Here is a 25,333-nt window from a genome sequence, read left to right on the forward strand (position 1 = left end):
GAGGGAGAGAGAAGGGAGGGATGAATGGAGAGAGAGAGAGGGATGAATGGAGAGAGAGAGGGATGAATGGAGGGAGAAAGAGGGAGGGTTGGAGGGAGAAAGAGGGAGGGTTGGAGGGAGAAAGAGGGAGGGTTGGAGGGAGAAAGAGAAAGAGAGGGAGGGTTGGAGGGAGAAAGAGAGGGAGGGTTGGAGGGAGAAAGAGAGAGAGGGAGGGTTGGAGGGAGAAAGAGAGAGGGAGGGTTGGAGGGAGAAAGAGAAAGAGAAGGGAGGGTTGGAGGGAGAAATAGGGAGGGTTGGAGGGAGAAATAGGGAGGGTTGGAGGGAGAAAGAGGGAGGGTTGGAGGGAGAAAGAGGGAGGGTTGGAGGGAGAAAGAGAAAGAGAGGGAGGGTTGGAGGGAGAAAGAGAAAGAGAGGGAGGGTTGGAGGGAGAAAGAGAGAGAGGGAGGGTTGGAGGGAGAAAGAGAAAGAGAGGGAGGGTTGGAGGGAGAAAGAGAGAGAGGGAGGGTTGGAGGGAGAAAGAGAGAGAGGGAGGGTTGGAGGGAGAAAGAGAGAGAGGGAGGGTTGGAGGGAGAAAGAGAGAGAGAGAGAGGGAGGGTTGGAGGGAGAAAGAGAAAGAGAGGGAGGGTTGGAGGGAGAAAGAGAAAGAGGGAGGGTTGGAGAAAGAGAAAGAGGGAGGGTTTGAGGGAGAGATAGGGAGGGTTGGAGGGAGAGAGAGAGAAAAGAAAGAAAGAAAGAGAGAAAGAGAGGGAGAGAGAAAGATAATTACAAAAAAATAATTACTTGACACATTGGAAAGAATTAACAAAAAAACTGAGCAAACTAGAATGCTTTTTGGCCCTAAACAGAGAGTACACAGCGGCAGAATACCTGACCACTGTGACTGACCCAAAATTAAGGAAAGCTTTGACTATGTACAGACTCAGTGAGCAGAGCCTTGCTATTTTAAAAGGCCGCCGTAGGCAGACATGGCTCTCAAGAGAAGACAGGCTATGTGCTCACTGCCCACAAAATGAGGTGGAAACTGAGCTGCACTTCCTAACCTCCTGCCCAATGTATGACCATATTCGAGACACATATTTCCCTCAGATTACACACATCCACAAAGAATTTGAAAACAAATCCAATTTTGATAAACTCTCATATCTACTGGGTGAAATTCCACAGTGTGACATCACAGCAGCAAGATTTGTGACCTGTTGCCACGAGAAAAGGGCAACCAGTGAAGAACAAACACCATTGTAAATACAACCCATATTTATGCTTATTTATTTTATCGTGTGTCCTTTAACCATTTGTACATTGTTAAAACACTGTATATATATAATATGACATTTGGATTGTCTTTATTGTTTTAAACTTCTGTATGTGTAATGTTTACTGTTAATTTGTATTGTTTATTTCACTTTATATATTCACTTTATATATTATCTACCTCACTTGCTTTGGCAATGTTAACACGTTTCCCATTCCAATAAAGCCCTTGAATTGAATTGAAAGAGATGGCGGTTTGGAGGGAGAAGCAGGACATTGGCATGGGAGTATTAAAGACATTTTTCCTCCTCTTCTCTCTGCTCTGTCCCGTTTGGAGCGGAGGGAGGAACCATCTTTGGAGAGATCACACGTAGCTTAGCGCCGCTCGCTGTAGCCTCCATACAGATCTGATAAGAGATGTGACATGATAGGCCTCCCCTGCTGTCCTGCTCTCTCTTCAGACCAATGAGCTTTCCTCAGCCCTCCTCCCTCTCCAAGCTTCTCTCTCTCTCTCTTCAGACCAATGAGCTTTCCTCAGCCCTCCTCCCTCTCCAAGCTTCTCTCTCTCTCTCTTCAGACCAATGAGCTTTCCTCAGCCCTCCTCCCTCTCCAAGCTTCTCTCTCTCTCTCTTCAGACCAATGAGCTTTCCTCAGCCCTCCTCCCTCTCCAAGCTTCTCTCTCTCTCTCTCTTCAGACCAATGAGCTTTCCTCAGCCCTCCTCCCTCTCCAAGCTTCTCTCTCTCTCTCTTCAGACCAATGAGCTTTCCTCAGCCCTCCTCCCTCTCCAAGCTTCTCTCTCTCTCTCTTCAGACCAATGAGCTTTACTCAGCCCTCCTCCCTCTCCAAGCTTCTCTGTCTGTCTGTTGGTCACTGGGGCCAGGACTCTCTGTCCATGATGTACTTGTCAAATGCAGGGACTGGAGAGATGCTATAGGGAATGTTGTAAATAGTGAAATAAGGGAGTGTTTTGAGAAGGCTGCCAGAATAGTCAGAAGATATGAAAGTGATGGTGAACCCAGTGCAGTGTGTCTGACTCCAGGGGACCAGCCAGCACTGCTCTGCTGTAGCCATAGGCTGCTGTCCTCTAGAGTTCCCTTGACACAATGTGGCAAAAGGCCCCCAAAAACACCAAAATCATCAACCTTCTCTAAGCGTTCACTTAAACCTCTCGCTGCCCGCAGTTAACCATCATCATCTCCTGGTAGGCTGTGTTTGGTCTGATCCAGTGACCCCCCCCTTATCTGATGGCTACAGCTCCTGGTAGGCTGTGTTTGGTCTGGCCCGGTGACCCCCCCCCCCCATCTGATGGCTACAGCTCCTGGTAGGCTGTGTTTGGTCTGGCCCGGTGACTCCCCCTATCTGATGGTCAGTGCTGAGGGCCAGGTCAAGGGCTGCTGAAACTGGCAACAATGACTACTACAGTAGTAACTGGCACTGCTGTGCTGGTGTGGCACCACTAACTCATTATTATCATCATCAACTCTCTCATTGTGTTAATGATGTGATGGCTGCCATGGACACCACACCAGGGCCCAGAGGCCCAGAGTCTGGAGGGCCGTTAGCTGCCTGTTTGACGGGAGGCGTGAGCAGGCCTGAGCCAGCAGTAGTGACAGCTCCTCTCATCCAGCCTGCCGGTGACTTTGTGGGATTGTGGCGTTCCTTTGGCGGCCATGTCGCCGTCACTTGACACGACCCTCGACACGCAAACACACGCGCTTGTGCCACGCTGACGTTTGGCAGCCTGTCATGGTGGCTGATCGTCTTGACCAGCGCATCCTCACGCCTTTGCACGGCCCATCCTCACGCCTTTGCACGGCCCATCCTCACGCCTTTGCACGGCCCATCCTCCTGCTCGCAGTTGACCTTTGTTAGCTTCACCCTCTGACTGTTGGGGTCAATGTGTTTGTTTCAGTCTACAGTTGAACTGGGTAACTGAAAGGATTGAAGTGTTGGATAGACTGACTGGTCACCGAGCTTTGTGATGTGGGCGGGGAGGGGGAAGTAATTGGTGGTGGACAATAATGGGACAAGGAAAGGGGGAGGGGATGCTAGGAGGCCTCACCTTAATTAGACAGCTGAAGGATGGAGGGAAGGAGAGAAAAGAGGAGAGGGGAACAGCCAGCCATCCCAGGCACGCCATCATTCCACAGACACACGACCAGCTCCTCAGCGCCCAGCCCTACGACACACTTTACGTCAGCCTGCCTCATGACAAATGTCCAGCTAGTAATAATTCAACAGAAGGCCCAGCGTGCCTCACGGAGGGCAGAGAGAACAGAGATAAGCCTTTATGGGAATAGATTAGTCTTGTTCCCCTAAGAAAGGGCAGCGGTAACACATTTAAAATTAGACCAGACAGGGCTTTTAATCTGGACCGGGTGCAGGTGTGGGGGGGGTGAGGCCCACCCTCCAGAAAGCAGTGGGATTGGGCCCCAGGGACCAGAGGGGACAGGGGCCCACACAGGATAATTATCCCCCAGGGTAGAGGTGTGCTGGGGCTCTCCTCGGTGTCTGTGTGCGTTTGCTTGGATGTGTGTGCACACTTTCAAGTCTTTGTGCGTGCACTTTTGTGCATGCTGCCTGTGAGTGCTGTCCCAGACGAAGAGCTGTAGATAGCCTGGGTCTTGGTGAGGTCCATTTAATCTGTTAGTTAACTAGCTGGTCCTTCTCACTTGGTGAGGTCTGTTTAATATGTTAGTTAACTAGCTGGTCCTTCTCACTTGGTGAGGTCTGTTTATTCTGTTAGTTAACTAGCTGGTCCTTCCCTCTTGGTAAGGTCTGTTTAATATGTTAGTTAACTAGCTGGTCCTTCCCTCTTGGTAAGGTCTGTTTAATATGTTAGTTAACTAGCTGTTCCTTCTCTCTTGGTAAGGTCTGTTTAATCTGTTAGTTAACTATCTGGTCCTTCTCTCTTGGTGAGGTCTGTTTAATCTGTTAGTTAACTATCTGGTCCTTCTCTCTTGGTGAGGTCTGTTTAATCTGTTAGTTAACTATCTGGTCCTTCCCTCTTGGTGAGGTCTGTTTAATATGTTAGTTAACTATCTGGTCCTTCTCTCTTGGTGAGGTCTGTTTAATCTGTTAGTTAACTATCTGGTCCTTCTCTCTTGGTGAGGTCTATTTAATCTGTTAGTTAACTAGCTGGTCCTTCTCTCTTGGTGAGGTCTGTTTAATCTGTTAGTTAACTAGCTGGTCCTTCCCTCCACCCCACAGCATCATCTTTATCCCTCTGATAGGAGCCAGCCATTCCCTGTGATGCCCTGCATTTTTTTAAATCTCTCTCACACACATACACACACACACACACTTATCTGACAGGCAGGGACCACAGCGTAAACGTTCAAAATAATTGGCTTCCTACATTGTAATTCCTCTGTAAAAAGGGAGCTGCCCTTGATTAAATTAGACCCTGATAGACATTCATTTTTACATGACTGGCTGCTTACTATCTCTCCCCGTAATCCTGTCCCCAACTAGGTTAACAAGGCTTCCAATTTACTATTGACATTAAACTGGCTGACGAGCCAATCAGAGAGCCATTCATCCCAGGCTGATGCAGTCGTCGTGAGGAGGGATGCTAATAAGGGAAGACTAAGGGTCTATTATTTATGGCTGACTCATCAGATGATCTGGTCAACGAGATGACCTCATCTAGGGTTTCATCCCCCAAATTAATAATGAAGAAATGCATAATAATGTGTGTCTGGCTGTGAGTCTCTCTCTCTCTTCCTCCCTGTGTCTCTCTCTCCCTGTGTCTGTGTCTCTCTCCCTCTATCTGCCTCGCTCTTTCCCTCTCTCTCCCTCTATCTCTCTTTCTTTCCCTCTCTCTCCCTCTTGTCTGTCTCTCTCTCTCCCTCTGTCTGTGTCTGTCTCTCTCTGTCTGTGACTCTCTCTCCCTCCCACTCGCTCTTTCCATCTGTCTGTCTCTCTCCCTCTGTCTGTGTCTCTTTCTCTCTCTCCCTCTGTCTGTGTCTGTCTTTTTCTCCCTCGGTCTGCCTCCCTCTCCCTCCCTCTCTCCCTCTTTCTCCCTCCTCCCTCTCTCCCTCTCTCTCCCTTGCTCTGTCTGTCTCTCTCCCTCTGTCTCTCTCCCTCTGTCTCTCTCCCTCTGTCTCTCTCCCTCTGTCTGTCTCTCTCTGTCTTTGACTCTCTCTCGCTCTTTCTGTCTGTCTCTCCCTCCCGCTGTCTGTATCTGTCTTTCTCTCCCTCGGTCTGCCTCCATCTCCCTCCCTCTCTCTCCATCTCTCTCCCTTGCTCTGTCTGTCTCTCTCCCTCTCTCTCCCTCCCTTTGTCTGTCTGTCTCTCTCTCCCTCTGTCTCTCTCTCTCTCTCTCTCTCTGTCTCTCTCTCTGTCTGTCTCTCTCTCCATATCTCTCTCTCTCTCTCTCCCTCCCTCTCCCTCTCTGTCTCTCTCCCTCTGTCTGTCTCTCTCCCTCTGTCTGTCTCTCTCCCTCTGTCTGTCTCTCTCCCTCTGTCTGTCTCTCTCTCTCCCTCCCTCTCCCTCTGTCTGTCTCTCTCCCTCTGTCTCTCTGTATGTGTCTCTCTCCCTCTCTCTCCCTCTGTCTGTCTCTCTCCCTCTCTCTCCCTCCGTATATGTCTCTGTCTCTCTCTCCCATTGTCTGTTTCTGTCTCTCTCTCCCCCTGTCTGTCTCTCTCTCCCCCTCTCTCTCCCCCTGTCTGTCTCTCTCTCCCCCTCTCTCTCCCTCTGTCTGTGTGTCTCTCTCTTTCGACCTCTCTCTCCCTCTGTCTGTGTCTCTGTCTCGCTTACCCTCTGTCTGTCTCTGTCTCTCTCCCTCCCTCTGTCTGTCTGTCTCTCTCCCTCTGTCTCTGTCTCTCTCCCTCTGTCTCTCTCTCTCCCTCTGTCTGTCTCTCTCTCTCCCTCTGTCTGTGTCTCTGTCTCTCTCCCTCTGTCTGTCTCTCTCTCTCCCTCTCTCCCTCTGTGTGTCTGTCTCTCCCTCTGTGTCTGTATTATCTCTCTCATTTCCCCATTCCTGAAGCACAGATTAGTCTGTATATGGATAATAAGTGAAGTGGTAGGTAGCTAGGCCTTTCTGTAATTGCCGTATTTGTCCGCGAGTTCTCCTTGTTGTCTTGGTAATGTGTTGACTGAATTGGTTCACTGTTAGTACAGACCCTGGCTGGTAAACACTTTAAACAGACCACAACAGATCTACCAGGGCTAACTGAGAAGAGAGGTCTTATTTACTCCCAATTCAATTGAATATTCCCACAGTTTGATGGTTTGGAAATGAGATGAAGTGAATTCAGTGTGAAACGTAGACAGGCTGTATCTATCTGATTGTGTAATGTATCTATCGTTTGTTTCATTTGATTGTCCCATAAAGCTTGCTGTCTACATGCAGTCCTATGTGCTGTCCTTAACTTAGTTGAAAAATATGAATACTTGGAAATAAAAAGATCCTCTGTGATTTAAAACAGTTGAATCTGAGCTGTAATGACGTGACTGTTTCTGGGAGGGTGATGATATGTGATGTAAAACAGTTGAATCTGAGCTGTAATGACGTGACTGTTTCTGGGAGGGTGACGATATGCACCATTGGAGCTGTGGAACTGTTCTGTTTCAACCAGGTCCCCTGTGAGAAGCTTCAGAAAAGGGGTACAAATGTCCGTTAAAACACCTTCTAATCCCACTCATCTGCATCGGGGCTAATATGAACAGAAATGTCAATGGGTCTGGACTCTCTCAGGACTTACTGGTCGGGTCACAAGGTAGGTAGGCAGCCAGGTTTGTGCTCAGCCAGACACTGTCCCTCTCCCCCTGCACTCTCTCTCCTTTCCCTTACCTCTCTCCTTCCCCCTACCTCTCTCTCTCCTTTCCCTTACCTCTCTCCTTCCCCCTACCTCTCTCTCTCCTTTCCCTTACCTCTCTCCTTTCCCTTACCTCTCTCCTTCCCCCTACCTCTCTCCTTCCCCTTACCTCTCTCCTTCCCCCTACCTCTCTCTCTCCTTTCCCTTACCTCTCTCCTTTCCCTTACCTCTCTCCTTCCCCCTACCTCTCTCTCTCCTTTCCCTTACCTCTCTCCTTCCCCCTACCTTTCTCTCTCCCTTCCTCCCTTCTCTCCCTTTTGACCTTTCCCCTCTTATCTGCTCTTCATGCCACTACTGGAGCGTGCTCTGTCTCCCTCTACCTCTCTCTCCTTCCCTCCCTCTTCCCCTCCCTCTCTCTCTCCTCCTCCCTCCATCCTTTCCTCTCTCTCCTCCTCCCCCTCTCTCTCCTCCTCCCTCCCTCCTTTCCTCTCTCTCTCCTCCTCCCTCTCTCTCTCCTCCTCCCACCCTCCTTTCCTCTCTCTCCTCCTCCCTCCCTCTCTCCTCCTCCCTCTCTATCTCCTCCTCCCTCCCTCCTTTCCTTTCTCTCCTCCCCCCCCCTCTCTCCTCCTCCCTCTCTATCTCCTCCTCCCTCCCTCCTTTCCTCTCTCTCCTCCTCCCTCCCTCTCTCCTCCTCCCTCCCTCCTTTCCTCTCTCTCCTCCTCCCTCCCTCTTCTCCTCCCTCCCTCTCTCCTCCTCCCTCTCTATCTCCTCCTCCCTCCTTTCCTCTCTCTCTCTCCTCCTCCCTCCATCCCTCCCTCCTTTCCTCTCTCTCCTCCTCCCTCCCTCTTCTCCTCCTCCCTCTCTATCTCCTCCCCCCTCCTTTCCTCTCTCTCCTCCTCCCCTCTCTCTCCTCCTCCCTCCCTCCTTTCCTCTCTCTCTCCTCCTCCCTCTGTCTCTCCTCCTCCCACCCTCCTTTCCTCTCTCTCCTCCTCCCTCCCTCTCTCTCTCCTCCTCCCTCCCTCTCTCTCTCCTCCTCCCTCCCTCTCTCCTCCTCCATCCCTCCTTTCCTCTCTCTCTGCTCTTCATACCACTACTGGAGCATTGTGATTCAGCTGAGGGCACTTCCCATCAGCTTTGCCCATTTTCCCCCAGCCAGCCAATCAGGGAGCAGTATCAAGCCAGGCAACGGCTCAGTAACAGAGACACTAATCTGTTCATCATAAAAAAGAGCTGAGCTTAATTATCTGTGACTATCCAAGGGCAGCTAACGACCAAAGTGTAATTGATTTCAGACCCCTTGTTTTTTGGGGGGGGGTCTAGGGTATTTTTACCTTGTAAGACAATAGTATCTATCTGCTCTCTATTTTATAGCTATTCTGTCTGTCTGCCTCTTCTTTCTGTGGTACCATGTGTACCTTGTTCCCTCTTCCCTCTCTGTATGTGTTGTTCCCTCTAGTGACTACCTCTATGTATGTGTTGTTCCCTCTAGTGACCACCTCTCTGTATGTGTTGTTCCCTCTAGTGACTACCTCTCTCTATGTGTTGTTCCCTCTAGTGACTACCTCTCTGTATGTGTTGTTCCCTCTAGTGACTACCTCTCTCTATGTGTTGTTCCCTCTCGTGACTACCTCTCTGTATGTGTTGTTCCCTCTAGTGACTACCTCTCTCTATGTGTTGTTCCCTCTCGTGACTACCTCTCTGTATGTGTTGTTCCCTCTAGTGACTACCTCTCTGTATGTGTTGTTCACTCTAGTAACAACCTCTCTATGTGTTGTTCCCTCTAGTGACTACCTCTCTCCTCTCTGTTTGTGTTGTTCCCTCTAGTGACTACCTCTCTGTATGTGTTGTTCCCTCTAGTGACTACCTCTCTGTATGTGTTGTTCCCTCTAGTGACTACCTCTCCTCTCTGTTTGTGTTGTTCCCTCTAGTGACTACCTCTCTGTATGTTTTGTTCCCTAGAGTAACAACCTCTCTATTTGTGTTGTTCCCTCTAGTGACTACCTCTCTGTATGTGTTGTTCCCTCTAGTGACTACCTCTCTGTATGTGTTGTTCCCTCTAGTGACTACATCTCCTCTCTGTTTGTGTTGTTCCCTCTAGTGACTACCTCTCTGTATGTGTTGTTCCCTCTAGTGACTACCTCTCTGTATGTGTTGTTCCCTCTAGTGACTACCTCTCTGTATGTGTTGTTCCCTCTAGTGACTACCTCTCTGTATGTGTTGTTCCCTCTAGTGACTACCTCTCTGTATGTTTTGTTCCCTAGAGTAACAACCTCTCTATTTGTGTTGTTCCCTCTAGTGACTACCTCTCTGTATGTGTTGTTCCCTCTTGTGACTACCTCTCTGTATGCGTTGTTCCCTCTAGTGACTACCTCTCTGTATGTGTTGTTCCCTCTAGTGACTACCTCTCTGTATGTGTTGTTCCCTCTAGTGACTACCTCTCTGTATGTGTTGTTCCCTCTAGTGACTACCTCTCTCTGTGTTGTTCCCTCTCGTGACTACCTCTCTGTATGTGTTGTTCCCTCTAGTGACTACCTCTGTATGTGTTGTTCACTCTAGTAACAACCTCTCTATTTGTGTTGTTCCCTCTAGTGACTACCTCTCTCCTCTCTGTTTGTGTTGTTCCCTCTAGTGACTACCTCTCTGTATGTGTTGTTCCCTCTAGTGACTACCTCTCTGTATGTGTTGTTCCCTCTAGTGACTACCTCTCTCTGTATGTGTTGTTCCCTCTAGTGACTACCTCTCTGTATGTGTTGTTCCCTCTAGTGTCTACCTCTCTGTATGTGTTGTTCCCTCTAGTGACTACCTCTCTCCTCTCTGTTTGTGTTGTTCCCTCTAGTGACTACCTCTCTGTATGTGTTGTTCCCTCTCGTGACTACCTCTCTGTATGTGTTGTTCCCTCTAGTGACTACCTCTCTGTATGTGTTGTTCCCTCTAGTGTCTACCTCTCTGTATGTTTTGTTCCCTCTAGTAACAACCTCTCTATTTGTGTTGTTCCCTCTAGTGACTACCTCTCTGTATGTGTTGTTCCCTCTAGTGACTACCTCTCTGTATGTGTTGTTCCCTCTAGTGACTACCTCTCCTCTCTGTTTGTGTTGTTCCCTCTAGTGACTACCTCTCTGTATGTTTTGTTCCCTAGAGTAACAACCTCTCTATTTGTGTTGTTCCCTCTAGTGACTACCTCTCTGTATGTGTTGTTCCCTCTTGTGACTACCTCTCTGTATGTGTTGTTCCCTCTAGTGACTACCTCTCTGTATGTGTTGTTCCCTCTAGTGACTACCTCTCTGTATGTGTTGTTCCCTCTAGTGACTACCTCTCTGTATGTGTTGTTCCCTCTTCCCTCTCTGTATGTGTTGTTCCCTCTTCCCTCTCTGTATGTGTTGTTCCCTCTTCCCTCTCTGTATGTGTTGTTCCCTCTAGTGACTACCTCTCTGTATGTGTTGTTCCCTCTAGTGACTACCTCTCTGTATGGGTTGTTCCCTCTAGTGTCTACCTCTCTGTATGTGTTGTTCCCTCTAGGGATTACCTCTCTGTATGTGTTGTTCCCTCTAGTGTCTACCTCTCTGTGTTGTTCCCTCTAGTGACTACCTCTCTGTGTTGTTCCCTCTAGTGACTACCTCTCTCTATGTGTTGTTCCCTCTAGGGATTACCTCTCTCTATGTGTTGTTCCCTCTAGGGATTACCTCTCTGTATGTGTTGTTCCCTCTAGTGACTACCTCTCTGTATGTGTTGTTCCCTCTAGTGACTTCCTCTCTGTATGTGTTGTTCCCTCTAGTGACTACCTCTCTGTATGTGTTGTTCCCTCTAGTGACTACCTCTCTGTATGTGTTGTTCCCTCTAGTGACTACCTCTCTGTGTTGTTCCCTCTAGTGACTACCTCTCTCTATGTGTTGTTCCCTCTAGTGACTACCTCTCTCTATGTGTTGTTCCCTCTAGGGACTACCTCTCTGTATGTGTTGTTCCCTCTAGTGTCTACCTCTCTGTATGTGTTGTTCCCTCTAGTAACAACCTCTCTATTTGTGTTGTTCCCTCTAGTAACTACCTCTCTGTATGTGTTGTTCCCTCTAGTGACTACCTCTCTCCTCTCTGTATGTGTTGTTCCCTCTAGTGTCTACCTCTCTGTATGTTTTGTTCCCTCTAGTGACTACCTCTCTGTATGTGTTGTTCCCTCTAGTGACTACCTCTCTGTATGTGTTGTTCCCTCTAGTGACTACCTCTCTCTATGTGTTGTTCCCTCTAGTGACTACCTCTCTGTATGTGTTGTTCCCTCTAGTGACTACCTCTCTGTATGTGTTGTTCCCTCTAGTGACTACCTCTCTGTATGTGAGCCTGTGTGTATGGTCTGGGCATCTCACCCTGGTCTTAGTCTCCTCAGGTTTACTGGGGGAGCTGTCCAGGTGACAGATTCCTCCTGTCAGACCTCATTACCTGGGAGTCAGTGGAACCCTAACGAGTTGTAACGAGTCCTAACGAGCTGAATTAGAGAGGGCTAATTAGGGCAAAGGAGAAGGCCACTCTGCTCACTCACTGACGACGCTGTGTGTGTGTGTGTGTGTGTGTGTGTGTGTGTGTGTGTGTGTGTGTGTGTGTGTGTGTGTGTGTGTGTGTGTGTGTGTGTGTGTGTGTGTGTGTGTGTGAGACCTGACTAACTGACGATGTGGTGTGTGTGTGTGTGTGTCACTGACTGACTGACGACGCTGTGTGGTGTGTGTGTTTGTCACTGACTGACTGACGACGCTGTGTGGTGTGTGTCACTGACTGACTGACGACGCTGTGTGGTGTGTGTGTGTGTCACTGACTGACTGACGACGCTCTGTGGTGTGTGTGTGTGTCACTGACTGACTGACGACGCTGTGTGGTGTGTTTGTCACTGACTGACTGGCGACGCTGTGTGGTGTGTGTGTGTGTCACTGACTGACTGACGACGCTGTGTGTGTGTGTCACTGACTGACTGACGACGCTGTGTGGTGTGTGTGTGTGTGACTTCAGTCCAACCAGGTTCCTCTCACTGCTCTGCCACAGTTCCATTCTGTAATGATTGGTGGTTGTATTCCTGAGGTCCGTGCGTCTCACAGTGCAGATCAGACCCAGCAACACACTGTTAGAATGGGAATGTGATATGGATGTTATTGTGTATGTTAACAAGGATGTCTTCTCTCTTTGTTAAGAGATAAAGATGATCATGTTGAGGAATGTCTCATGATGATGTGTTGATGTTGGAGGGCATCGAATAACAGCCCTTTACGGTAATGATGCTGGAAATGATCATGATGCTGTTGATGACAGTTATGATAATGCTGGTAATTTTGGACATTGGTAATAAGGTCAACTCCATTTTAGGTGGAAAACAACGACACATTATTTAGTCACTTAATGAATCACTGCATGTCAAATAAATGTCATCACTTTAATAGGCAACATTAGCCAACAAATGTAAATGATCATTTGATAACACCATAATGGTAGATAATGACTATTGTTCTGATTTATTAGGATGTGGGACTCTGCTGTGAGTCTTGTATCCAGGGTCTATGTTGGGGTCGCAGACCCCCCTCCCTCCTTCCCCCTGGTCGTAGACCCCCTCCCTCCCCCTGGTCGTAGACCCCCTCCCTCCCTCCCCCTGGTCGTAGACCCCCTCCCCCTGGTCGTAGTGGCAGTGGAGAGCAGCTGGTTGACCAGTCACGGTCGGACGGCTCAGTGGAGTGGACGGCTGTCAGAGTTGACCAATCAGATGGGGCTCTGCCTGGGGGTCTGTGGGAGACAGGAAACTACTGGGCCTGTGTGTAAACACACTGCAACAAAGAGACTGGCCAGGGAGAACCAACACACACAGATTAATACAAACACAGACTCATGCACCTAAAAGAGGCAGGAAATGACATGTATCTATTCTTCAGCTCCTGTCTCCAGTTGGCCCCAGATGAGAGTCAGAGACTGACATCAGCCCCCCTGTTTATCCCCGGGTAACCCCAAACAAGCACATTCCTCACCCCATGGTTTCCAACGGCGACAGAACCCCACTGTCGCTTCTCTCCTGCTCTGCGGCGGCGGAAGTCAACAGTCCCGCTAACAACCCCCTAACACAGGCTAATGAAGCTGTCAGTCAAACCAGCCCGCTGTTCTATTAACCAAGGGGTTGGTCATGGGTTTAACCGACGCCTGTAACACACACCTACACACACCTACATGCACCTACACGCACCTACACACACCTACACACACCGCCATGTATTTACCTTTCACCACTGTTTCTCAACCGACAGTACAGAGAGAACAGACAGGGTTGTACATACATGGGGTTCCTATCTCTCAGGGTGGAATATATTTACCTAAGTCATTATCATGATAATAATGTGTTACTGTCATCTCACATGAACGCACTAATGGGAAACGTTGAAGTGTGTGTGTGTTGGTCGGGGGGCATTTCTTGTGAAAGGCTCATTGCGTTCGGACATGTTGGAGCCCTCGCTGGCATGACCTGTAGTGTTTAATTAGACTGGCTAGGAAATCTGCCTCCTGTGATTATTATTCACACACACACACACACTCCCCCCTTCGTGTTCCCTTTTTAAGCATTTGCTGTAGGTGGTGAGAGAGAACAGGGGTTGTGGGGAGTGTGGTTGCATCCTGTGAGAGTCCCTGCCAGTCTGAGCAGGACCTGTGGTTAATTATCTCCACAGTGCTCCGTGGTGCTGCAGCCTGTCCTCTAATCCAATGTGATAAGTGAGACAAACATGGTGGAACAGTGAGCTGCAGTCAGACAGGTACCTCTCTTAGACACACGGAGGGAGGGGAGGGGGGGGGGGCCCTCAGGCACACACACCGCCCTCCCCAGCTTTTGTCAGAGAGCCTTTCTGAGTAGCTAATTAGTCCAATTAGCCTTTCTAGTTTCCAAACTGCTCTCATTACTCTAACCAGAGGATAATGGTAGCATGCTACCCCTTAATGCCTTACAAGATGAACACCAAATGTGAGTAGGAAAATCACTTGGAATGGATTCTTAGTAGTGACTACCTCTTAGTAGTGTATGTTCCCATTCAGGGGGATAATGTCGCTATGTGCTTGTCAGTAGCCCATTAGCAGTGTTGGAAACAACAGTTTAGTGTTTCATTACCGAAGTCAGTGGGGGGGGGGGGGGGTCACGTGTTGTGGAGGCCATTGTAGGGGACATCATTCTGTCCTGTGAATGTGGACACTTCATCTTCTCCCTTACAATGCTGTGCTGTCACCATCGCACCCTGAGTTTGTCCGTTCCCATTGTGTCCAACATGGCGTGTGTGTGTGTGTGTGTGTGTGTGTGTGTGTGTGTGTGTGTGTGTGTGTGTGGGCCCTTGTCTCTGCCTCCGGGCTCCAGCCCATAACAACTCTGTCCTGGAGAAGACCCAGACTCCAGCCCATAACAACTCTGTCCTGGAGAAGACCCAGACTCCAGCCCATAACAACTCTGTCCTCTGGGGAAGGCCCAGACTCCAGCCCATAACAACTCTGTCCTGGAGAAGGCCCAGACTCCAGCCCATAACAACTCTGTCCTCTGGGGAAGGCCCAGACTCCAGCCCATAACAACTCTGTCCTGGAGAAGACCCAGACTCCAGCCCATAACAACTCTGTCCTCTGGGGAAGGCCCAGACTCCAGCCCATAACAACTCTGTCCTGTAGAAGACCCAGACTCCAGCCCATAACAACTCTGTCCTGGAGAAGACCCAGACTCCAGCCCATAACAACTCTGTCCTGGAGAAGACCCAGACTCCAGCCCATAACAACTCTGTCCTCTGGGGAAGGCCCAGACTCCAACCATAGCAACTCTGTCCTGGAGAAGACCCAGACTCCAGCCCATAACAACTCTGTCCTGAGAAGACCCAGACTCCAGCCCATAACAACTCTGTCCTGGAGAAGACCCAGACTCCAACCATAGCAACTCTGTCCTGAAGAAGACCCAGACTCCAGCCCATAACAACTCTGTCCTCTGGGGAAGGCCCAGACTCCAACCATAGCAACTCTGTCCTGGAGAAGACCCAGACTCCAGCCCATAACAACTCTGTCCTGGAGAAGACCCAGACTCCAGCCCATAACAACTCTGTCCTGGAGAAGACCCAGACTCCAGCCCATAACAACTCTGTCCTGGAGAAGGCCCAGACTCCAGCCCATAACAACTCTGTCCTGTAGAAGACCCAGACTCCAGCCCATAACAACTCTGTCCTGGAGAAGACCCAGACTCCAGCCCATAACAACTCTGTCCTGGAGAAGACCCAGACTCCAGCCCATAACAACTCTGTCCTCTGGGGAAGGCCCAGACTCCAGCCCATAACAACTCTGTCCTGGAGAAGACCCAGACTCCAGCCCATAACAACTCTGTCCTCTGGGGAAGGCCCAGACTCCAACCATAGCAACTCTGTCCTGGAGAAGACCCAGACTCCAGCCCATAACAACTCTGTCCTGGAGAAGACCCAGACTCCAGCCCATAACAACTCTGTCCTGGAGAAGACCCAGACTCCAACCATAGCAACTCTGTCCTGAAGAAGACCCAGACTCCAGCCCATAACAACTCTGTCCTCTGGGGAAGGCCCAGACTCCAACCATAGCAACTCTGTCCTGGAGAAGACCCAGACTCCAGCCCATAACAACTCTGTCCTGGAGAAGACCCAGACTCCAGCCCATAACAACTCTGTCCTGGAGAAGACCCAGACTCCAGCCCATAACAACTCTGTCCTGGAGAAGACCCAGACTCCAGCCCATAACAACTCTGTCCTGGAGAAGGCCCAGACTCCAGCCCATAACAACTCTGTCCTGGAGAAGGCCCAGACTCCAGCCCATAACAACTCTGTCCTCTGGGGAAGGCCCAGACTCCAGCCCATAACAACTCTGTCCTGTAGAAGACCCAGACTCCAGCCCATAACAACTCTGTCCTGGAGAAGACCCAGACTCCAGCCCATAACAACTCTGTCCTCTGGGGAAGGCCCAGACTCCAGCCATAGCAACTCTGTCCTCTGGGGAAGGCCCAGTCTCCAGCCATAGCAACTCTGTCCTCTGGGGAAGGCCCAGACTCCAGCCATAGCAACTCTGTCCTCTGGGGAAGGCCCAGACTCCAGCCATAGCAACTCTGTCCTCTGGGGAAGGCCCAGACTCCAGCCATAGCAACTCTGTCCTCTGGGGAAGGCCCAGACTCCAACCATAGCAACTCTGTCCTCTGGGGAAGGCCCAGACTCCAGCCATAGCAACTCTGTCGTCTGGGGAAGGCCCAGACTCCAGCCCATAGCAACTCTGTCCTCTGGGGAAGGCCCAGACTCCAGCCCATAGCAACTCTGTCCTCTGGGGAAGGCCCAGACTCCAACCATAGCAACTCTGTCCTCTGGGGAAGGCCCAGACTCCAGCCCATAGCAACTCTGTCCTCTGGGGAAGGCCCAGACTCCAGCCATAGCAACTCTGTCCTCTGGGGAAGGCATGCGTGCCAAGAAGCAGTGAAGTGCTGCCTCTGCATTTCCTCCACACACACCCAGAGAGACGAGGGCCCAGGCCCCTGCCGAGACCCTCCCTGCCCACCCCTCCCTGGGGCTTTGTCCCGGGGCTCTGGCCCGTGTACCTCCGCCCAGCCTCCTCACTCTCTCCCCGGGACAGGCAGGAAGACCAGGGACATTCCGTCCTGCTAGGCTAGCCCCCGACCAGAGAGGGTAATGTGGCAGGCAGGCCCCCATACCTAGGTTACACCCCCTCAAACACACACACACAACCAAACGCAACACACTGTCTATTCTCTGGGGAGAGAGTTAATGAGATTCTACTGGGTTCCCACACCTCTAAAACTCTCCATCTAGTTGTATTTGTCTGTCTCTCCCCTCCTCTATCTCCTCCCACCATCCTTTCTGTATAACCACAGAAGTTAGTGAATGAACATCCTACTTCCTGGCCTATAGCTACTTTGAGACAAGTTTAGCCAGAAACCAATTTCTAGCGTTTTGATATTAGCTTGATGTTTGTCGTGTGTGTGCGTGGGGGGGGGGTGTGAGTAAGGGCACTCGGTGTGTGTGTGTGTGGGGGGGGGTGTGAGTAAGGGCACTCGGTGTGTGTGTGTGGGGGGGGGGGGTGTGAGTAAGGGCACTCGGTGTGTGTGTGTGTGTGAGGATGCTCAGCCACGGTTGCAGTGGTTTGAAGAAAAAGGAAATCGTTGCCGGGGGTTGGGTCCAGTCATCCCGTTGCCGAGGCTTTGATTAAGAAGGATGTCGCAGGGCATCGATCCCCAGGGCTATAGATTGACTATTTTTATCATCTGTCCGTCTGCCCCCTCGCGCTCTGATAAAACGCTTTCTCCTGCAGAGAGAGAGAGACCCTCCACACGCGGCTAATTTGTAATTACTTCCGTCAATGGGTCTGTTTGAGGTTAACCCTCTGAGACACCCTAAGGTCTCATCACTCATCTTCTGTTATGGCTGACGGGGCGACTTGGTTGTCCCCTACACCTCAGACCTGTCAACATATAGGCAGTCCATAGACTGCCCTGTTGCCTTGAGAAGCCAGTATTTCATGACCAGTCCCAGACCAGTCTGTGACCAGTTCCCAGACAGTGGGTCAGAAACCTCTGGTGGGTGACTAGGTTGCTGTCATTGGCTTTGGCTTTGTTGAATTTGAGGGTCTCAACAAAATTCCAAATCTTTGGCAGTGTTTAAAAGATCTTGAAAAACAGTGCACTAACAGTAGGAGGGGATATGGAAAGGTTTGATTCACACTCTACATACAGTACCAGTCAAAAGTTTGGACACACCTACTTATTCCAGGGTTTTTCTTTATTTGTACTATTTTCTACATTGTAGAATAATAGTGAAGACATCAAAACTATGAAATAACACATATGGAATCATGTAGTAGCCAAAAAAAGTGTTAAACAAATCAAAATATATTTTATATTTGAGTTTCTTCTTTGTTGCCTTGATAACAGCTTTGCACACTCTTGGCATTCTCTCAACTAGCTTCATGAGGTAGTCACCTGGAATGCATTTCAATTATCAGGTATGCCTTGTTAATTTGTGTAATTTCTTTCCTCAGTGCCTTTGAGCCAATCAGTTGTGTTGTTCTTTCTTGGGCCAAGAAACACAAGCAATGGACATTAGACCGGTGGAAATCTGTCCTTTGGTCTGATGAGTCCAAATTTGAGATTTTTGGTTCCAACCGCCTCGTCTTTGTGAGATGCAGAGTAGGTGAATGGATGATCTCCGTATGTGTGGTTCCCACCGTGAAGCTTGGAGCAGGAGGTGTGATGGTGCTTTGCTGGTGACACTGTGATTTATTTAGAATTCAAGGCACACTTAACCAGCATGGCAACCACAGCATTCTGCAGCGATACGCCATCCCATCTGGTTTGGGCTTAGTGGGACGATAATTTGTTTTTTAACAGGACAATGACCCAACACACATCTTGGCTGTGTAAGGGCTATTTGACCAAGAAGGAGAGTGATGGAGTGCTGCATCAGATGACCTGGCCTCCACAATCACCCGACCACAACCCAATTGAGATGGTTTGGGATGAGTTGGACCACATAGTGGCCAACAAATGCACAGCATATGTGCAAACTCCTTCAAGCATTCCAGGTGAAGCTGGTTGAGAGAATGCCAAGAGTCTACAAAGTCATCAAGGCAAAGGGTGGCTGCGTTGAAGAATCTGAAATATATAATCATTTTTCATTTTGTTTAAAACTTTTTTGTTTCCATAGTTTTGATGTCTTGACTATTATTCTACAATATAGAAAATAGTAAAAACAAAGAAAAATCCTTGAAACAGTGGATGTCTAAATGTTTGACTTTTACTGTATATCCATCTGTCTTTCTCTCTCCTGGTGTGTGTATGTAATGCTCTCTCTCAGGCCTAACCCTCCACCCAGGGTAGGTCATTACAGAGGAAGTGAGCCAGCAGTGAGGTTCCACTATACGGTGTTCTCCATATCCTGGACTGTTGTTTCTAGGGATACAGGACAGCTCTATATCCTCACTCCTGTCCCTCCCCTATCCTCTCCCCAGGCCACTGTGGTTCCTCTCCTTTCTAACAGGAGGATTGATGCATGGATAATCCCAATTGGGCTGAAAGGCTGTGTTTACATGGCGGGGATTAGGGAGAGATTAGCGCTATCACATCACAGGATTAGATTGAGTGGCTGGAAGCTGTTACCACTCTGTACTTACACTGCCCCAATCCCCCACCCCTCTCTCTCCCCTGGTCTCTCTCTCTCTCTCTCTCTCCTGGTCTCTCTCTTTCCTGGTCTCTCTCAGCGCTATGGGGTTTACATGGTGTCTTCCTCCTTCACAGACTAGGCTAGTTAACATACTCCTAGTTAACCCAGTACTAGTTAACCCAGTTCTAGTTATCCCAGTCCTAGTTAACCCACTCTTCCATTCACTTTTTTACCATCTGAACTCATTCTTTCTAAGAATGGTCCTGTGGTTCCCAGAGACCCAGTAAATATCCCTGTAACAGTCAGCAGATATCGTCCCTGTAACAGTCGGCAGATATCATCCCTGTAACAGTCGGCAGATATCATCCCTGTAACAGTCGGCAGATATCATCCCTGTAACAGTCGGCAGATATCATCCCTGTAACAGTCGGCAGATATCATCCCTGTAACAGTCGGCAGACATCATCCCTGTAACAGTCGGCAGATATCATCCCTGTAACAGTCAGCAGATATCATCCCTGTAACAGTCGGCAGATATCGTCCCTGTAACAGTCGGCAGATATCATCCCTGTAACAGTCGGCAGATATCATCCCTGTAACAGTCGGCAGATATCATCCCTGTAACAGTCGGCAGATATCATCCCTGTAACAGTCGGCAGATATCATCCCTGTAACAGTCGGCAGATATCATCCCTGTAACAGTCGGCAGATATCATCCCTGTAACAGTCGGCAGATATCATCCCTGTAACAGTCGGCAGATATCATCCCTGTAACAGTCGGCAGATATCGTCCCTGTAACAGTCGGCAGATATCGTCCCTGTAACAGTCGGCAGATATCGTCCCCGTAACAGTCCAGATATCGATATCCCCGTAACAGTCGGCAGATATCGTCCCGTAACAGTCGGCAGATATCGTCCCTGTAACAGTCGGCAGATATCGTCCCCGTAACAGTCGGCAGATATCGTCCCCGTAACAGTCGGCAGATATCGTCCCCGTAACAGTCGGCAGACATCGTCCCCGTAACAGTCGGCAGATATCGTCCCTGTAACAGTCGGCAGATATCGTCCCTGTAACAGTCGGCAGATATCATCCCTGTAACAGTCGGCAGATATCGTCCCTGTAACAGCCGGCAGATATCGTCCCGTAACAGTCGGCAGATAACGTCCCTGTAACAGTCGGCAGATATCGTCAGATATCGATATCGTCCCCGTAACAGTCGGCAGATATCGTCCCCGTAACAGTCGGCAGACATCGTCCCCCGTAACAGTCGGCAGACATCGTCCCCGTAACAGTCGGCAGACATCGTCCCCCGTAACAGTCGGCAGATATCGTCCCTGTCGGCAGATATCGTCCCTGTAACAGTCGGCAGATAGTAACAGTCGGCAGATATCGTCCCTGTAACAGTCGGCAGATATCGTCCCCGTAACAGTCGGCAGATATCGTCCCTGTAACAGTCGGCAGATATCGTCCCCGTAACAGTCGGCAGATATCGTCCCCGTAACAGTCGGCAGATATCGTCCCCGTAACAGTCGGCAGATATCGCCCCCAGTCGGCAGATATCGTCCCTGTAACAGTCGGCAGTCAGTCGGCAGATATCGTCCCTGTAACAGTCGGCAGATATCGTCCCTGTAACAGCCGGCAGATATCGTCCCCGTAACAGTCGGCAGACATCGTCCCCGTAACAGTCGGCAGACATCGTCCCCGTAACAGTCGGCAGACATCGTCCCCGTAACAGTCGGCAGACATCGTCCCCGTAACAGTCGGCAGACATCGTCCCCGTAACAGTCGGCAGACATCGTCCCCGTAACAGTCGGCAGACATCGTCCCCGTAACAGTCGGCAGATATACACACTGCTATGTGAACTAGAACAATGGTGGACATCCCCCTTCGGTCCTATGTGTTCCTTCTCCAGGGAGGAGTGTGACTAGATGAACAGGTGGAGAAGGTAACGTCACAAGATGATGTTAAGATCCTGAACTTTCCTCTTAACCAGTAGTCTGTGTATTTCTCTCTTTCAGGGAGGAGCGTGAGCGTTGGATCCGGGCTAAGTACGAGCAGCGGTTGTTCCTGGCGTCGCTCTCGGGGGTGGACCTATCCCTGGGCCAGCAGCTGCTGAGGGCCACTGCCGAGGAGGACCTGCGCTGCGTCATCCTGCTTCTGGCTCACGGCTCCCGGGAGCAAGTCAACGAGACGTGTGGAGAGGGAGACGGACGCACCGCCCTTCACCTGGCGTGCCGCAAGGGCAACGTGGTCATCACACAGCTCCTCATCTGGGTGAGAGAGAGGACAATACCAACAGGATCTCACATGTCCATGGTTCCTCACCCTGAATGTTGTCTGTAGACCAAGATGTTGCCATGTATAATAACAATAACTTACTCTATCTTTCCCTCTGTCCTCTCTCCCCCATCCCCCTCTGTCCTTTCTCCCCCATCCCCCTCTGTCCTCTCTCCCCCATCCCCCTCTGTCCTCTCTCCCCTATCCCCCTCTGTCCTCTCTCCCCTATCCCCCTCTGTCCTCTCTCCCCCATCCCCCTCTGTCCTCTCTCCCCCATCCCCCTCTGTCCTCTCTCCCCTATCCCCCTCTGTCCTCTCTCCCCTATCCCCCTCTGTCCTCTCTCCCCTATCCCCCTCTGTCCTCTCTCCCCTATCCCCCTCTGTCCTCTCTCCCCTATCCCCCTCTGTCCTCTCTCCCCTATCCCCCTCTGTCCTCTCTCCCCCATCCCCCATCCCCCTCTCTCCCCCTATCCCCCTCTGTCCTCTCTCCCCTATCCCCCTCTGTCCTCTCTCCCCCATCCCCCCCTATCCCCCCTGTCCTCTCTCCCCCATCCCCCATCCCCCTCTCTCCCCCATCCCCCTCTCTCCCCCATCCCCCTCTCCTCTCTCCCCCACCCCTTTCTCCCTCCATCCCTCTCTCTCCATCCCTCTCTCTCCATCCCTCTCTCTCCATCCCTCTCTCTCCATCCCTCTCTCCTCCATCCCCTCTCCCCCATCCCTCTCCCCCATCCCTCTCTCCCCCATCCCTCTCTCCCCCATCCCTCTCTCCCCCATCCCTCTCTCCCCCATCCCTCTCTCCCCCATCCCCTCTCTCCGCCATCCCCTCTCTCCCCATCCCCTCTCCTCTCCCCATCCCCTCTCTCCTCTCCCCCATCTCCCTCTCTCCTCTCCCCTCTCTCCCTCATCCCCCTCACTCCTCTCCCCTCTCCCTCAATCCCTCTCTCCTCCAGTACGGGGTGGATCTGATGGCGAGGGACGCCCACGGTAACAGCGCGCTGGCATACGCACGGCAGGCCAGCAGCCAGGAGTGTGTTGACACGCTGCTGCAGTACGGCTGTCCCGATGAACGCTACCCACTTATGGCCACGCCCAACCTGTCCCGACGCAACACCAACCGCAACAACAGCTGCAGCAGCACGGGCAGCACTGCACTCATATAAACACTACCGCCCCCTTCAGGAGGCCTCTGGGTACTGCGGCTCGCAGGATATTAACAGGCTAAACACACATTGTGACATTATATGCATATTACACACTCAAACTCCTGACTGAAAAAAAACTGTGACATTTTTGGAAGTGAGGGGCTTGGAGAGAGTCTGAATTGGGAGAAAATGACTGAACTCTTTTGGGAACCACTACTTCTGCACTCCTTGTCTTAGAGCCCTCGTTGACCTCTTACCCTCTCCACTCTGACACTAATCTCACACAGAAGACACTAGCACTCATGTTGCCGTTGATGAAGCCCTCTGTCCTTTTGGCTCTCTGCCCCACATCATGATGACCCCCCCCCCCCGCGCTTCGGTCCAATTGTCAATTTCCTCACAAGGCCCTCCCCTGTGAAAGCATGGGGGCAGGATGTGGCTTGGCGTTACTTCCGGGTGGAGTCAGGTCACCGGCTTCCCCCACTGCTACCTACCTGGCTGCATGTGGCCCTAAGCATGATGGGACATGGGGAGGAGGCGGCCAAAATCACATGAAAAGCAGCGACTCCCCCTTCTCATATACCCTCTATTGACTCCGATCTGCAATCTGCTCCCAGCTTCAACCCAGGCCACACACACACTATATCACTACTATGTCACTGCTTTCTCAGCTGGACAGAAACAGAGGCCTGCGGGTTTGGAAAGACTTGGGATGTTTGAAGAAGGCCTCTGTAGCATGTTGGGGAAGGGGGGGTTGCTTTTCACTTAAGTTATGGGAGCTCTACCTTATAACATGAGAACTACAAAGAACACTGATCAACTGAACAGAACTCCTCTTCTACTCTGGTTCTTCTTTAGTTCTCCACATAATCAGTGTTTCCCCTCTCTTCTCTTCAGTAAATTATGTGATCTCTCTCTCTCCTGTGGATGTTTGTTTTTTTAATGTGGAACAAAAATATCTTCTTGTATAAACAGTTTAAGAAAGTGAGAGAAAAAAATGCTCAGTATCCGATATTCCTTGGAAGTAAAACAGAAAGTGTGATAGCATGTCAGACACTTTCTCTTTTGAATTAAAAAGGGTTGTTCATCACGTCCACATTGTGTATATCTCATTGTTAATTGCTGGACCAATGAATCAGTTCTACAGAGAAGTGAGTTTGTCATATCTATTAGAAGCCACTTGCTCGGTGTAAAAAGCCTGTATGTATTTCCAGGCTCAGGGACCAGAGACGGTCAATTCTATGTGATCTTGAAACCCCCACAATTCTACTCGCCTCAACAACAGTCTGAGATTGACATGTCATCCGTTCAGAGGAACAGTCCTCCTCCAGAATGATTAGGAAGCATCACAAGGCTCAGTATCAGACCACCAGCCTTCTTCAGGGTCGTGGGACGGTTGTCCGCCACACAGAGACCAGGGCAAAGGCTTTTCTGCTTAGTGGTTTATCCTTCTGCATATTAGTCTGCCTTCTCTTGACTTTTATCAGCTCATCAAATACACTGTATCTGCTGTTTCAGCTGGAAACGCATCGTGATAATGTCTTGTTGCATAGTGATCGGCAGAGGATGGGGGGAAATGGATAGGCAGGACTCTGGCATGTTCCTGTTGATTACTTAGGTGTGGTGCAGGTATCAGTTGTCAGGTCCATACTCCCATTCACTAACACTGATCTACAACTGATCCAGGAACAGCATCCACGGTGTAAATGTAGCACTATTTATACTAGATGGGCTCATCAGTGTTCAATCTATTTCATTTAATCTAAGAAGACGTTTGTCTGACAGTTCAATCCATGATGGGCTGTCAGCTTTTGTAGAATATCTACGATCTGATGGATACTGTTTCTTCATACAATTAGACTGTTCTGATTCGGAGAAGAGTTCCTAATTTGTGCCCCTCTGAGTTTTCCCCTTGTCAAGTTGACTGACATCATATATGACGTCATAGGTCAGGATAGACTCTGGGCCGCCTCCCTCCGACTCTGGGCCGCCTCCCTCCGACTCTGGGCCGCCTCCCTCCGACTCTGGGCCGCCTCCCTCCGACTCTGGGCCGCCTCCCTCCGACTCTGGGCCGCCTCCCATCAGGTCTTCTGAGATACTCGGCATGCGTTTCCTCCATCCTCAGTCTGTCATTGGATAGCCATGTCTGTTGCTCCCCAACCAATCATACAGTCTCTGCCTCTTGAATCTCTCGGCCTGCGTCCCGATTGGCACCCTATTCCCTTGAACAGCGCACTACTTTTGACCCGCGCCCATAGGATTCTGGTTCAAAGAAGTTCACTATGTAGGGAACCGGCAGCCATTTGGGATGCATCCTTTCTGCTCAGTGACTCGATAGGAAGGGCTTCTCTGCGTCTGGAATCCTACTGTGTGTAAATAATGTATTTCTCTTCCTCTCGCTTTTCTTTCTCTTTTTGAAAAGCTCTTTTGGTGGTGATGTCATGATGTATCTGAAGGAAGTAGGAAGTTCTTTACTCTGAGAGCGTCGTGTTCTCTCTGCGGTTTGAGGTTTTTATTGGGAGAAATAAGCCAGTGATGGGTTGACTGAACGTTACTGGAATGTTTAGCATCAGGGGCTTTCCTTTCCTCCTGTCCCTCTTCGTGTTGCCAACGTCTCTGCTCTGCACAAGTCCCTCTGCCTTTGCCTGTTCTTAAACCTTACTGTGTGTGTGTCCTTGTGTGTGATATGAGTCTTTCTCCCCCTAAACCATTCCTAAGCGTCAAATGCTCCCGTATTTATGATTGCT

General features: G+C 50.2%; 1 protein-coding gene across 3 annotated transcripts in view; it reads left to right on the top strand.

Moving 5' to 3' along the window:
* Positions 1–23,682, top strand: part of LOC135529386 (arf-GAP with GTPase, ANK repeat and PH domain-containing protein 1) — a 122,190-nt gene extending 98,508 nt beyond the window's left edge. For all 3 annotated transcript variants that reach the window (XM_064958158.1, XM_064958160.1, XM_064958159.1), the window contains exons 13-14: positions 21,187–21,442; positions 22,395–23,682. In XM_064958158.1, coding sequence (XP_064814230.1) covers positions 21,187–21,442; positions 22,395–22,604 — 466 coding nt within the window. In that variant the 3' untranslated portion in view covers positions 22,605–23,682. The remainder of the gene's footprint in view (positions 1–21,186; positions 21,443–22,394) is intronic.
* The last annotated feature ends 1,651 nt before the right edge of the window (positions 23,683–25,333 follow it).

This window comes from Oncorhynchus masou, unplaced genomic scaffold (genome assembly GCF_036934945.1).
Source record: "Oncorhynchus masou masou isolate Uvic2021 unplaced genomic scaffold, UVic_Omas_1.1 unplaced_scaffold_1152, whole genome shotgun sequence".
NCBI lineage: Eukaryota > Metazoa > Chordata > Actinopteri > Salmoniformes > Salmonidae > Oncorhynchus > Oncorhynchus masou.